This window comes from Saccostrea echinata, unplaced genomic scaffold (assembly GCF_033153115.1).
Source record: "Saccostrea echinata isolate AGI-Se365-2 ecotype Australia unplaced genomic scaffold, CSIRO_AGI_Sech_v1 ptg000054l, whole genome shotgun sequence".
NCBI lineage: Eukaryota > Metazoa > Mollusca > Bivalvia > Ostreida > Ostreidae > Saccostrea > Saccostrea echinata.
The window spans coordinates 67,548,667-67,564,430 of NW_026889803.1; the positions used below are offsets into that span (position 1 = coordinate 67,548,667).

General features: G+C 33.6%; 1 protein-coding gene across 2 annotated transcripts in view; it reads left to right on the forward strand.

Moving 5' to 3' along the window:
- The window catches only part of LOC133206204 (endoglucanase E-4-like), a 28,599-nt gene extending 18,124 nt beyond the window's left edge, over positions 1 to 10,475 (forward strand). The window contains exons 3-8 of one of the 2 annotated variants that reach the window (XM_061342146.1): positions 368 to 524; positions 986 to 1,097; positions 1,300 to 1,450; positions 1,625 to 1,769; positions 2,098 to 2,263; positions 2,545 to 2,740. In XM_061342146.1, coding sequence (XP_061198130.1) covers positions 368 to 524; positions 986 to 1,097; positions 1,300 to 1,450; positions 1,625 to 1,769; positions 2,098 to 2,263; positions 2,545 to 2,740 — 927 coding nt within the window. Of the gene's footprint in view, positions 1 to 367; positions 525 to 985; positions 1,098 to 1,299; positions 1,451 to 1,624; positions 1,770 to 2,097; positions 2,264 to 2,544; positions 2,741 to 9,928; positions 10,095 to 10,279 lie in introns of those variants that run through there. The other variant, XM_061342145.1, reaches the window with a different exon arrangement.
- Positions 10,476 to 15,764: the final 5,289 nt, after the last annotated feature.

The following is a 15,764-nucleotide window of genomic DNA, read 5'->3' on the forward strand; positions in this document are numbered from 1 at the left end:
CATACTAAAGAACCCTCACTGCTCAATGGCTCTGATTGCCGAGTATAGGTCTAAATTTAAAGCCCTTCACCGGTATATGATGACTCTATATATGAGTGAAAAGTCTCGAATGAGACGTAAAACACATCCAATCAATCAATCAATCAATCATCACGAACCTCGTTCACCTAGTGTATAAAGGAGGAAAAAATAAAGTATGTGCTTAGAATTTTCTGTAATAGCTTCGAGTAATTTATTGAATTTAAGTTATTTTGTAGATTCCCATTATTTTTCTTTTGGTTGCTGATGATGGGGTGATATTGAATTCTTAGAACGCGTGTGCTTATTTTGAGTATTAAATATTTTATTTGAAATTTCCTCTTACCAGGTCGGAGAAGGAAAATCACACTCTACATGGGACAGACCAGAAAGTATAACAACTAGGCAACCTGTCTTCAAAGTCGACGAAAATAAACCCGGAAGTGACGTTGCTGGAGAATATGCAGCTGCAATGGCAGCTGGATATTTGGCTTTTAAAGACAAAGGTTAAAATCTATTCAAAATTGTAAAGAAATTATGAAACAGTATCAGAGCTATTGAGAACTTTGCAATTAAAGCAAAATATCGAGGAATCGAACCCCCCAACCCCCAGTGACAAACGCAACAAGTTACATTCTTGTGTATAACGAACAATTCCTTTTTTAAATATAACGCTATAATGAGTTTCAGCATTTCAGATATCAACTGATTAATCAGTTGAATAGTAGGACTTGTATTTTCAGTGCTTTAAGCTTAATATTTCCCTTTTTATTTTTGGTTGGAAAGAACAAGCTTCTTGTCGATTGAATTTTTTTTTTTACAAAAAGGATAATGTCATTTTTAATTTTTAAATCAATTTTGCTTTGATACCTAAGATAAATTATATGTCAAAAAATAGTCCAGAATCGTAGTCTAAAATGAGCAATACGGAGAACACGTTGAAAATCAGTTTGTGTATTTTCTGCAGATCCGACATTTGCTGCCAAACTGCTGCAACATGCCAAACAAATCAATAATTTTGCTGTCGCTTACAAGGGGAAATACTCAGACAGTGTCACGGCTGCAGCAGAGTTCTACAGGTGGCTATTTCAGAATTCCATTTTCAGAAATGTGTTGCATCTCTTTCTCGATAAGCAACGTTCAAGATACATCTTGTTAAGCTTTGCAGTACATGTAAGTGTAATATATAACGTTAGGTATTTATAGAATTAAACAACTAGTTTAGATGCAGTATATATTTATTAATGAAAAGGCAAACACGAGTGATTTTTCTTTATTAAGATCAAATGACTATAACGATGAACTCTCCTGGGCGGGGGTGTGGCTTTATAAGGCCACTAATGACAGTAAATACCTGGCTCAGGCGGAGAAGTACTACGTGTCCGGACCCTCCTGGGGACAGTCGTGGGACGACAAAACTGCCGGCTGTCAGGTCAGTATTTTATCAAAGTTATCAATTTAAATATAATCATCTTATTATTCTTTACATATGTTTCTTATTGAAGAACGATTTTAACATCGTCATAATTCAATTGAAAGCATATTTTAATTTAATGGGAAGATATTTGTAAATGTCCATTAGAATAATGTTTTTACCCATTTTCAGGTTTTGTTGTATGAAGAAACTGGTAAAGATAAGTATAAACAGGAGATAGAGTCGACCTTTAATGACTGGATGCCAGGAGGAAGTATACCATACAGTCCTAAGGGACTGGCCTTCAGGAATCAGTGGGGATCACTCAGATACGCATGTGAGAATGCAACAATCAGATCATTACTGCTTGCTGCTGTGAAATCGCCACTTACTCAACATCACCTATTAACATTTTCTTACAAGTGAAAAGCTTTGTCAAGATTCTAATATATTCATATAAGTATATATTCCAATATGAAAACATATTGGGTACTATTCCCTATAATGAAATTTTTTTTTAAAAAAAGTCTTAAAATGAACATAATCTCTCCCAGCTAATGTTTTCAACTTACTTTTCATAAAGCACGACTTTTGTGACCAATATACACATCACCAATAAGAATGTCACATCCCAGACATTTTATGGTAAGAAATATACTTTATAGCAAACATGGCTTTCATTGCCCTTGTGGCGGCTGACGACGGTCTCCATACCTCAAGCTACCGTAACTGGGCCAAGAGTCAGATTCACTACGCACTAGGGGATGCAGGAAGAAGCTTCGTATGTGGCTTCGGTGTACACCCGCCTGTCCAACCCCATCACCGGGGCGCGTATGTAAAATAATCACCACTTCTCTGTTGAACATTGATAATGCTAAGTTGTTAATATTTTCTATTTCTTTTCTTCATTCTGATTTAACTCTGATACAAACTCTTCAAATTTAGCTAATACTGGTGTATCCACTAAAATAAGTTCTTCACACATCTTTACTGTTGAACTAATTCTCATCCAATGTTTAACAGTTTTGACACAAATCACTATACACCTTTAAGTTCTTGACCATTTCTAATCGTAATCGTTTAAAAATTCTTCATTTCTTCTAATTGATCAGTTCTTGTCCATCGATGCCAGCCCCCTGTGGATGGGCGGACCAGACCAAAAAGGCGCCAAACCCCCACGTGCTGTATGGTGCGCTGGTCGGTGGTCCGGATGGCAACGACGGTTACACTGACAGTCGTCAAAACTTCCAGAGCAATGAAGTGGCTTGTGATTACAACGCTGGCTTCCAGTCAGCTGTGGCAGGTTAGATAAATCGTTCTTCTTGTGGGATTTATAATTCTAAGAATAAGTCGTTCGTTTGTCATTCATTCCTTTGATAAATTCTAAATAACATTTAAAGACTACTTACTTATATGTACACTGTTTATTCTAGGTTTGGAATCTCTTTTCCTCCGCGGGTTGTTGAGTTCTTCGTGAAAATATGTATAAATGTATGTAAATAAATGTCTTACATTGATAATAGTTATTCTAAAAAAACCTTAGGAACAGTAATCAGAGAGCTCCTCTTGCTGTATTTGTCACAAGGAGTTAAGGTTTTTACAGATTGCTGAAGGATCTCGATAAAACAATTACAATGTGTGACACTTAAAGTAAAACATGCGTCAATATTGCACGAGGCTTTGAATTTAAGTATTTCTACAGTATTCACAAATATCAAAACTGGGATATAGGTGTGTATAAATGTAATAAACTTCACAGACTACGTTGTCACATGTGGTTATAAACGACTAAAGTATGAGGCCGTACTGAATTCCAGGAAATTTGGTCATTCATTTCATGTCCTTGTCTTCTGCACTGAGATCCCGGTTCTTCTTTTGATCAGTAACCCACTACATATTCCTTAATCTCCTAAAAGAAAACGTCCTCGAATTTATAGTGCCAAGAATGCATCAAAGAAAAATGCAGGGAGAAGTGATTTCAAGCTCTTTGCACCAAATGTCAAAGATTTCTTTATATTAATTTTAAACCTGGACTGATGTAGTGTGTATGTTCCCTGGCTGTCGTGTTGCTATACAGTGTCTTGCAATCTCGGAGACAATCATGAGATAATCGCTGTAATTTGTGATGTTTTGCTCACGTGCAAAAAAAGCCTTAATGAATCATACAATATACCTGTGAACTCGAAATAGGACACCAAAGAGTCTGTCAAATCTGTTTAATATTGGATGTTTAACTGACTATTGACGATAAGGGCCAAATAACAACTAAACTGAGATGACTTCAGCTTTTCCATCAACTTTCCTCATCTATGTAGTAATATTCCGCTATCATCTGCATATGGTGCTTATGTCTCCCAACTTATTCGATACTCAAGACCATACTCTGAGTACGATTATTTATTTAACCGAGGCAGGCTACTGAAAGCTAAGGTGATGTTACATAAATTTTAACAACCTCTTTTAAATTCAGCATTTAGGAAATTCTATGTTATTCTATGAATATAAAACAATGTAAAAAAGATTATAACAAGTATAATCTATCCCATAAATTCTATACTTAAACCGGTCAAAAGCTGAACACTGTAGAAATCGTCACGTACTAGTCTTTAACAGTATCTACATGATTTCTCCTGGCTTAATGCGTGGGGAACCATTAGAAAACCATTGTAATGCCTCATTTTTTTTTAAAACAATATTTCAACGTATTTCACAGAACAATTGAGAGGAAAGAAGTCGTTCATGTATTCTTCATTCAGTCTGTATTAGAATTAAGAAGTTGAACCTTACTATAAATTTTCTTGTATCAGTATTGAAATGAATTTCAAATGTTCAGAAGGAAAAGAGAATGCTTTAAAAATTGTTTATTTTGCATACATTCTTATATATACTAACTAGCATTATGACTTTTTTGATCATTTTTAAAGAAAAAAAATTAAAACACTATCTTCCATTGACAGTATCGCGATATCTGAGGGCTTATTGACAGAGTTTGGTGAAATATGACATGTCAGCAATTCTATCATAAATGTAATCTAAGTAATTGCCAACTAAATTTTCCCCAAACTATTTCGATTCACTGTACAAAAGAGTACCACAGTTTTCGTGAATTTATTCTATTTTAAATAAAATAGTTACAGTAGAATAGTTTTGGTAATAGGCGTTGGCACCGACAAACGTTTGAACGAGATAAATTTCATAAGAATTCTGTACATGAATATTAACCTTAGATCAGGAACCTTGTGTGTAACGTTCCCGTTTATTGATATGAAAGTTAAATGGTTTGATTGACCCTGTGTCTATATATATCACTGCATCTCAGGGAGTCTAGAATTGTTGGTTGGAAATTAAAAGGTAAATCGTCCTTTCTTAAAAAAATGATAACAGTCATCAGTTGTCAAAAGACATTTTTGATTCGGGATAATTTGAATCACTTGTATCGATTTTCTGTATAGTAGGTGAAAAATCAAAGTGTTCTAGAAGAACGTCTTGATCAAAACTTGTTTAAGATATTCATCTTTTTTTCTGTCAAATGTAATTGAACTTTTGCTCTTGTTTTTTTTTTTTAAATTTTAGAAAGGAATAAACTATTTCAAATATATTTTGTACACTGTAGTCATTTCGTAGCAAACATTTCGCTGAAAATTTATTTTCTAATTTAAAAAAAATTAAAATTAGATATAACACATGGGAAAATACAATGTTTGAAATTATTCTACAATAATACTCTTCGTTAAAGCAATTATAATACATTTTATTTTGAATACATTATTGAATACGTAAGTTATGGGTACGCTTATCAATTGTTGATAAGTTTTACTTCATAGTAAAATAGTTTAAGTTTTAGGTAATAAATGTTTGGTAAAGTAACTTCTATTCATACAAAATTGACTATTTTTCCATAATACACAAAGAGAATCGATGACTGTCAAAACTACACTTTAGCTCTGTAGTATTTCATTTACTGGTATCATTATATAATACATACAAAAGAGCCAGGAGAAAGATGATTGGATGGGTCGTTTGGTCACTGTTGGTGTGGACAGTAAGTCATGCCCTTCACACTGAGATGTCAAGAGTCAAAGACCTAGGAAATGGACGATTTGAGGGTCACCTTATTTTTCATACACATGGGCAAGACATAGCTGGGTGGGAGTGTATCGTCACTTTCTCCGAACCTGTAACAGGATTTTCAGTATGTTTATATATTTCTTCTTCGTCGTCGTCTTCTTCTTCTTATCAGATTAGGATTAATTGATTTACCTTCTCCTGGGATCATACCCACTCTTTGGAACCGAAAATAATTAATTATTCAAAACACTTTGATTTAGCTATTTAATCATACTTTTTGTTAAATGTACATTTTTAATCAATATGGATAAAAGTTGCACTATGTTGACATGGGTATAAATTTTAAATTTTCATCTTTGAGTTTTCTGAAAATAATACATGAAAGAAAATTGCTTTTTCAAATATTGTGTCTCCTGAGCATTTGATATCACAAATTTATAAAGTTTTGTGAAATGGAATTGAACTATTTGCTCTTATGGGGCTAATAACTTGGGGTAATATCTCTCTCTCTCCTCTTTCTCTCTAACAACTACTTGGGTCAAAATTGAAATGGAATTACAAGTATTTTTTTTTTTAAAAATTGATGCCATTTTAGGATTTTACATTAATTCATACTGCAGCAAGAAATTTCACATTTAGAAATGTTATCTTCCAAGTAATTCTTGTCGCACTTCGTAGTATCAAGTATCGAATCCAGTTTCTTCGCAGTGGTATTTTATTCCCCTTTCTTTAACCCCTCAAAGGTCACATTTGAATATTGCCGATCACAAAATAATTAAAACTGAATCACACAACACTTGTTTTCTATTATATCAGGAATGGATGGGAGACATATTAAAGCACTCTGACAACAATACAGTATTCTACCTTGTGAACAAACCAAACACTGGTATACTGCAGGCCAGACAAACCCTTGACATCACAATCCAGGGCCGATACTCCGGACGTAGTACCCCCACGGCTACAGCGGAACTACTTAATCTGGCTCATGACGGAATGAACCCACCGACTATTTCTATTGGTGATTGCATTTGAATCAGAGATATTTCATTGAAGATACTTGGAACTGAGTACAATTTGCTTCAATATACCGTCTAGACACGGTTTATTTTTCTTAAAACAACTCAATAAAATATTTTGCTTTCAAATTTTTACCTCCTCGATACATGTTCTTTTGTTTTACCGTTGAAAAAAAAAATATATATCGCATAAATATCTTTTCGCCATAATTTACATATTACTGATGAATGAAATAGGATCTTTACATCAACTTCGGTTAAATAATGACTGTTTTTTGCAGATGATGGAACAAAGTACAATTACAATGAAGTTTTGATGAAGTCCATCATGTTTTACGAGGCTCAGCGGTCAGGAAAATTACCAGACGACAACAGGATCACGTGGCGAGGGGATTCATCTCTACTGGACCGAGGGGACAACGGGGAGGATCTCACAGGAGGCTGGTATGATGGTGAGTACTACTGCACACAAAAATGGTCCTAGGTGATGGGAAATTCTTTTATTTCGATGGTGAATCTCAGTAAGGTTAAACTTCTGGGAACTGCAGCTGAAGTTAGCTATGGGAATATTATCAAACAAAAAGCATTTGATAATGTGCTTACCTTTATAACGTTAATTGCCTTCAAGTTCTTAAAGAAACAAACATTTAGATTTTATGTTGATTTCAGCTGGTGACAACATTAAATTTGGCTTTCCAATGGCAGCCACAACTACAATGCTGACCTGGGGTCTTCTGAGGTATAAAGACGCGTACCAACACAGTGGACAACTGGATAAAATGTATGAATGCATCAGGTGGCCGCTAGAGTGGTTTTTGAAATGCCACACCGGGCCAAATGAGCTATATATACAGGTAATCGCTGGTAAAAGAAACATCTGCTTGAATATGATATGATATATAAAAGATATCTTTGGAAGATGATGCTTATATTATTTCTGAGATATTCCGAGTTATTCATGATAATTTGTAAGATATTTAAATTGATCACAGGCTAGGGCGTCTTTAGAGAAAATTCAGGTAGACGCCAAGTCATTGGCCATTTTATTACTTATTTATGAAATTATGTATTCTAAGTAAGGACATACGCAACATAGTTTGAACTTTATTGACTTTTTCCCTGGAGTTGAAGAGTTCCAATACTTAAAGGAACCGCGTGATACATTTTAATGTCTATATGTGTTGTTGTATACTTCTTTTAAAACAAGTTTTAATAAAAAAAAAAAAAAACATCTAGAATATATGTTAAGTATTTTTGTATATTTTTCTTTGAATTAAACAAGAATTTTCATCAGTTGATATCTTTTCAAAACTTCTGGTAATGCAAGCTAATTTTTTGTCTACGAACATCCGATGGCACTATAATCTTAAAGTAAGAATATCTTGAAAAATTATCAGCATGTAAGGTACGTTGCGTATATGTTAAGTTAACAACATTTGTAGGTAGGCGATGGGAAGTCTCACTCTATATGGGATAGACCAGAGAGTATAACAACTAGACAGACCGTGTTCAAAGTCGATGAAAATAAACCCGGAAGTGACGTTGCTGGTGAATACGCTGCTGCAATGGCCGCAGGATACTTGGCTTTTAAAGAGAAAGGTTTAATTCTTAATTCGATATTTTGTAAATATTATATAAGAAAGTATGACTGTTCAAAGTCGATGAAAATAAACCCAGAGGTGCCGTTTTCGTAAATATGCAGAGCAATGGATGCGGGATATCTGGCTTTTAAAGAAAAATGTTATTTTACTACGTGCACAATTTTTATGAAATGAATACATACATATTCATTGAAAACATTAGTAATCAATATCCAATTGCCAATTTTAAATCACATATTACTTCTAATTTCTATGCATTTCAGATTTTGTTTTCTTATTTTTCTACCTTTATTTCCAATATATAAGAGATTAATTATATATAAATTATAAAATATAATTCATTGGTCAACATAAATAGTGAACATATTTTTAAAATTAGATCCTTTCTATTCATGTTAGATTCTGTATTTGCTGATAAACTTCTCCAGCATGCCAAACAAATTAACAACTTTGCAATAACATACAAGGGTAAATACTCTGAAAGCATCCCGGAAGTCGCAACATTTTACGGGTATGTTTTTAGAGTGTCTTTATTTTGAAATTGTTTTGCATTATTATAATTTTCAAGCTTTTATAACATATCAACAGTAGTTCTGTTCATGCATATTGACAAGTACATTTCATTTTACATTTTTTTTCTTTTCTTTTCTTTTCTTTTGAGTGTGCATTGCGATATATTTATTTATAATTTAATTCTGGTTATAACGCGGTATTTGATTGGATAAAAGAATACTTAATATTGTACAAATTGAGGTGCCTACGTCACAATGACTTTCGTCAAAAACGGATCTATCCGCCTAATGTTACATTTAAATTTTTTTACAATTTGAAGTCAATAATCTTTTTTCTTACACTAAATGAAAGAAAATGAAATTATAAGGAATGAATTTAATAGCTACTCAATGTGTACCCAATGTCTACCCAATGTATACGGAATAAAGTGGGTTGGAACAGTTTACGCTATTTTACGCTTCTTGGTTTATTATTATAAAAGCGTAAACTGTCCCAACCCAGTTTATACCGTATAAATTGGGTAACTATTAAATTCATTCCTTAAAATAATTCTTTGTTTTGTTAGGTCGGGTAACTATAATGATGAACTCTCTTGGGCGGGGGCCTGGCTTTACAAGGCCACCAATGACACTGGATACCTGACACAGGCGGAAACATACTACGTGGCGGGACCCTCCTGGGGACAGTCTTGGGGTGATAAAGCTGTCGGGAGCCAGGTCAACCATGTTTATGATATTGTTATATTTTACACTCTGTAAGAAGAAATGCTTGATTATTTTTATTTTTAACTTCCCTGATACTGTTTATTAATTCTAAGGGTTTCACTTACAAATGAAATGACCTGTTTGCAATTAAAATGAAAATAGTACTTTTTATTTGCACTGGCTGTTGCCAATTATCAAGTAGCTGGTATACTCCGAATTTAAATGTTGCTTTGCTAGGTTTTGCTGTATGAAGAAACTGGTAAAGATAAATACAGACAGGATATTGAGTCTACTTTCCGGGAGTGGATGCCGGGCGGAAGTGTTCCGTACAGTCCTAAAGGGCTGGCCTTCAGAAATCCTTGGGGGTCACTCAGACATACCTGTGAGAAAACAGATATTTGATCATGTACATGATAGGTGTATTTCTAGAATCTCTGCACCATTTTATAATTTTCTTCTGAGATTTAATTCCCTTCGTACAAAATACTTACAGTTATATCTTTTTTAGAACTTAATGGTCTTTACAATTATAAAACAATTTAGATACTTTGACCTGTGTTTGACTAAATAAGGAATGGACTCTATTTTTAGCCAACATGGCCTTTCTTGCGCTATTATTGGCTGATGACGGTCTTCATTCCTCCACTTACCGTGACTGGGCGAAAGGTCAAATCCATTACGTCCTTGGGGACACAGGGAGGAGCTTTGTATGTGGATTCGGTGTAAACCCACCAGTTCATCCCCACCACCGGGGCGCGTCAGTAGAACACACCCTTTATTATTTGTTACTGAGTATTAGAATTGAATTTTGTAATTTAAAGCTTTGATATAAAATACTTCAATGTGTAAAATTTAGAGATGCAGCTTGTGATCAATAACGAATTTTCTATTGCATTACATTACATTACATTAATACTATAAAATCACTGATTTGTTTTACAGTTCTTGTCCCACAATGCCGGCTCCCTGTGGAATGGCGTATTTAACCAGGAAGGGGCCAAATCCTCACGTGCTATATGGCGGCCTTGTAGGAGGCCCGGATGTACATGACAGGTACACTGATGACCGCCAGAACTACCAGATCAATGAAGTGGCCTGTGATTACAACGCTGGCTTCCAGTCAGCTGTGGCAGGTTAGATAGGTCTTTTCTCGGGCGAAAATTGTTGATTGTTTCATTTTTTTCAAAGGATGTTTTCAATATAGGTAGTATTTTTTTACTGACTTTCTAATGTTTATTGTAGGTATGGAGTCTCTCTTTCTACGTGGGTTGTTGACTTCTTGAATGAGAATATATACGAAGTTTACGGAGTTTGCAAATAAACATGTGCTTTCGATGATACATTAGGACAGTTTTGTTCCACATGCTTTCAATCACGTCGGTAAACAAATATAACTGATAAAAGAAACGATTTTTGGACGGGGTCACATGTACTGTCAGTCGAATCCCTGCTCTTAGCACCTCAATTGAATCTACGTTACAGAAAAGAATGCCAAATTAGCTTTTGTCAAAAGACAAATATGTTTAGTCAAACAAAAGAAAGTAATTTAAAAATTTTTCTCCACAAATTAAAGATGTTGGTGAAGCATAACGTTTTAATCTAATGAAAATCATTACATGTAAACAATCTACCGGATGCGAAAAACAGGGCTGCGTTACCGCTTGCGTACATGGATTCGGTCCACAATAAAAGGGTGAAGGTCAACCACTTTAAATATAGTACATGTAGGAAATTGACATGTCTCACTTTCATTGACTACAGGAAGGACAAGTGGCAAATACATGAAATTTAATGAACATAGAATGGTTGTTTATTGATTTAAGTTTATAATGATATGCAATAACATGGTTTTAAAGCATAAACTATGCACTTAGATGAGTATTGAATTGGGAAGTGATTTGGCTTGTTGTCATCTCCCTCGGGAGATGACACATTAAGTTTGAATCACCGGAAGTAAAGTCCTAGTGTAATCTGCCATTGATAAGCTGGTGGTTCTGGCAAAGGAACTGACGATGAAACGATTTCTAAATATAGAGATGTAAACAAAATTGACCAAAGTCTGTCTTATTATTATTAAACAAAATGGTCCACTTTTTATTCTGTGATAAAGTAAAACTACACCAGGGTTCATTAAGAGTAATAGAGGTAGGATCACTTGGATGGTGGTGGGTCTTCATTAACGGCTTATATATATATACATAAACATTGTATCTAGGCTTTTGCGTAAAACGATGGTCAGCGCGCGGGGATCAATATTCACAAAACATGGCATATTGAATGTATAAGCCAAGGCGTGGATCCAAGATTTCCAAGAAAACAGTGAAAACATTTAAAAAACAACTCACATTTTAAAAATGCATACATACAATGGCAAAAACTTTACTTTTATGTGCACTTTAGTCAATCGATAATTAATGCCGTATATATGAAAAATAAAACAGAACTTATTCAAAAAAGTAAATAAATAAATAAATTTCAAAGAAAAGAAATTTTACCTAAAAGCACAATTTAGGCAGAAACATAAATATCTCTGATTTAAGTAACTAAGTGCTGCAGGCATTGGAATAAAGATCATAAAGAATCATTATGAGTATTTTCTCGGATGTGTGCACTATGTTCTTTTTTTATTTAAATTCACCCCTGTAGAAAAGTTTTAGGAAAAGATACAGTTTTCTTTACCTGGCTCAGATTTTTAGAATTAATAAACAAAGCAACTGTTATCATTTTTCTTTATGCAGTTCTAATTTGCGTTTTTTGTCAATGAGAAAAGGTAAAAAAAAAAATCACTCCTCGTATTCTTGAAATAAAGTCAAAATTATAAAATGTGTGTCTCATGGAACAGCCTATAAAATCGATGTTGGTAGATTGGGGTTCTTTTCAGTGTGTAAACACTTAATTTTAAATGGTAACGTTTCAATTTTATTACCTTTCTATGCATGATTTTTTTTCCCAGGAGCGTATACATGTACATGTACTTATATTATACATAATATAGCGTTAGAACATGAATCTGCATGGGCAGCAGAAGGGCATGATGCAGGAGTGTCTCAGTTTTTCCCTTGATATTCCCAGTGGCTCGATGGCCAAGTCACTTCAGAGGATACGATTAAGGAAAATAAGGAGAGTCTTGGGAATTAATTCAGGTTCAGATTAATTTAAGTTGGCGCTTTAAAACTTCTTTGCTGCCGTAGTAGGCGGCTAAATACTTAAGTCAAAAGGAACGCTAATTTTTTTATCCATCTTCTTTCGGAATAATTGTTAAAGCTATATATGGCGTATCTGAGCTAAAAAATAAAAATACGAGATTGGGTGTAGCTAAACATGATATATGCTATTTACGTTGAAATTAAATTTTTCACCGATTTTGAACTTGAATAACCTCGTGTTTCCATAGTTCGACTGATTAAAAAAAAAATTAAACTGACGTGTGTCTGTTAATTAAAATCTGAATCGGTAAATAAATCGGTTATTGTTTTAAATTTCTAATATCTTTGAAACGTGATTGATTTAAATTTGAAATTTACAGGAAAGTCCTATTTTTATATAAAGTAATAAAACAAATAGAAAGATCTTTTTAATTTAGGTAGTCTGAACTTGTATAAAAAAGAAACGCAATATATTGGCATGCCTCAAACTCCGGCGTATTAGAACAATGGCAACAGAATGTTTTAAGATTTTAAACAAACAAAGCCCATCTTACCTACACGATTTTATCCATATTAAAGAAACGCCATATTCTTTTAGATATGCGAAAACTGCTGTTTTACCAAAAACAAGATCAACAACATACGGTTTGAAGTCTTTTAGATATGAATCCGCAAAACTCTGGAACTCTTTACCAGAATCTTTTAGAAATATTACTACTTTTAACTAATTCAAATCAAACACATAAGTAGTTGGTACGGAAATAGTTGTAATTGCTGTGCTTGTCGCTAAATTTTATTTTCAATTCAATTCACTTTATTGACAATTACCATGTCGGCATACAGTCATGACATAAAACGAATTAACAAAAATAATACATACATATACAAAGTGACAAATGTGAGTTGAACAAAATAATGTAGAGTATATTCACATATTTCTAAGTATTCATTGCTGACTTTCTTTTCTGGTGTCAAAGCACTTTTTCAAAAAACAACATATCCTTCTAGCAGTTGTAATATTTGTAGGATAATGGGATTATCACTAGTATATGTGTTTACATTAAATATATCAGTATAATTGCATCTAAATTGGTCATACTTTGAACAGTATAGAACAAAATGTTTTTCATCTTCAATAAATAATTTACATGAATAGCATAAACGTTTTTCTCTAGGAATAGGGGGTTTACAGTATCTGCCCGTTTCAATATACAATGGATGGGCACTGATCCTTAATTTTGTTAATACAGATCTAAAACTTTTCTTTAAAGGCAGCTTTAAATAACTTTGCAATTTGTATTCATTTTGAATTACAATTTTACTATAAAAAGCTAACTTTCCAGAGTTTGATTTGCTTATATTTTTCAGTTGTTCATGTATCTTGTTTTGGTAATGCTCTTGTAATTTGTTTTTCAAGGTTGTGTGAGAAATATCCAAAGAAGTGATAATTAATTTTTGTAGTAATGAAGACAGTTTTCTTTGCCAAGATATTCTAGATACAAGTTTTTTGTCTTCTTTAAATGCAGAAATCACTAAATAATTATTATAATCATGTTTGTTTTCCATTTCCTTAAGTCTCTTAAAATATTTAAACATATATTCATAACATAAATAGTACAAAGGAAAACGACCCAATTCACATAAAAAAGCAAGATTTGATGCCTTTCTATGTACCCCTAAAGTCTGTCCCACCAAGCTACTGTCACCACTTTTTGCAACATATCTCAAAATATATAAATACCTTGGCCTTCAACCTAGGTTCGAGAGATAGATCATTTTTTTTCCAATTTTCCTGCATTTATCCGAACCCTCGAGTTCAACCGGTGTATTGACACGGCGGCAAATTCAAAGTCTACGGGGATTTAACATTGCCAAAATGGCCGTCACTTCGGAAGGGGATCCATCATTATTCGTGGATTTCCGTACTTTACCGTCATTGACGTAATGACGTAACACACTTTCGGAAATTCTCTGCACTTACGGACGTCCGGAAAAGCATACCGCCCGAGACTTACCAAGCACCTAATACACGTGTATTTTAAAATTAGTGAAAAAATACGGAGTTTTAAGCATACATTGCATATCAATTGACAGAAGAAGTTTAAAAGAGCTAAACACTGCGACCCATTTGAATTCATATACTCAAGGATTCCTAAGTTTGAATGTTTAAAACATTCGAGGCTGCAAAATATCAACCAAGGAAGAGTGCCATGACTGCTTTGCCAAAACATGTAAGCGAATACGTTCTATAGAGTGTAAATGTAAACAAAATCTACAACTTTACCTTGCACTGAGTAAATCCCAAACACAATATATATATATAGTTCAATGTAAACACGATTAAACATCTTGTCACTTCTATACATGTCCCGTAAGTGCACTTCCTGGATTTATATACTTATAACACTTATCACACCATATATCCACCTTTGTTAATACTTTTTGAATCTTTGTGCAAAACAAGACTTGTAGTCTGCATCAAACTACGTCACCAGTGGATTTTGACCTTGCCCTTCGAAAACTTCCTGTATCGGCATTAGGTAAATCCGGGCCCTGAGATTTTAAACATTTTATATCAAGTCTTTCCATTAATAAATGCCAGAATACCAAAGATCAAGGACACACTCAAACATGTACTCATGGAATACATTTTATATTTTTTTTATTATGTCTGTAGATTTTGCATGAATATGAACTTTTAAAATATAACCAGGGATCTCTACTAACTATTAAAGTATATAGGTCCCTGATATATAACACACATTTTTAAAAAAAAAAAAAATGTATATTTGCAGGAAATATAAATTCTTGTCGAATCCCTCTCATATTATTTTTTCCAAACATTAAGAAAAAAAATAATTCAAAACTGTAGACAAAATTAAATAAGCATAAATAATACAAAGCATTTTACAGCTGTTTTATTTGGAAACAAGAATTTAATTGTAGGATACAGAATAGCTAGCTGATGAAGACATCAGACAGACCAGCACAAGCAAAGATGATTAAACCACCCAAAGTACCTGCAGATACATGTATATGGCCTTCTATAGTTTTTGAAAATTGAAAAACTGTGCAATCATTTTATGGGGGGGGGGGGGGGCATTAATCAGCTATTAGTGGGCAGGCATTTAATTCAACTGGTTTGTGCAGACATAATTCATAAGGTTAACTTTAAAATACATTAAGTTAAAGATTCAATGAATTGACAAGTTGAAAAAATAAGTATTTGTGGGAATATAAATTAGTGGATATGTTTGACCCACCTATCCTCCCCCAAGAAC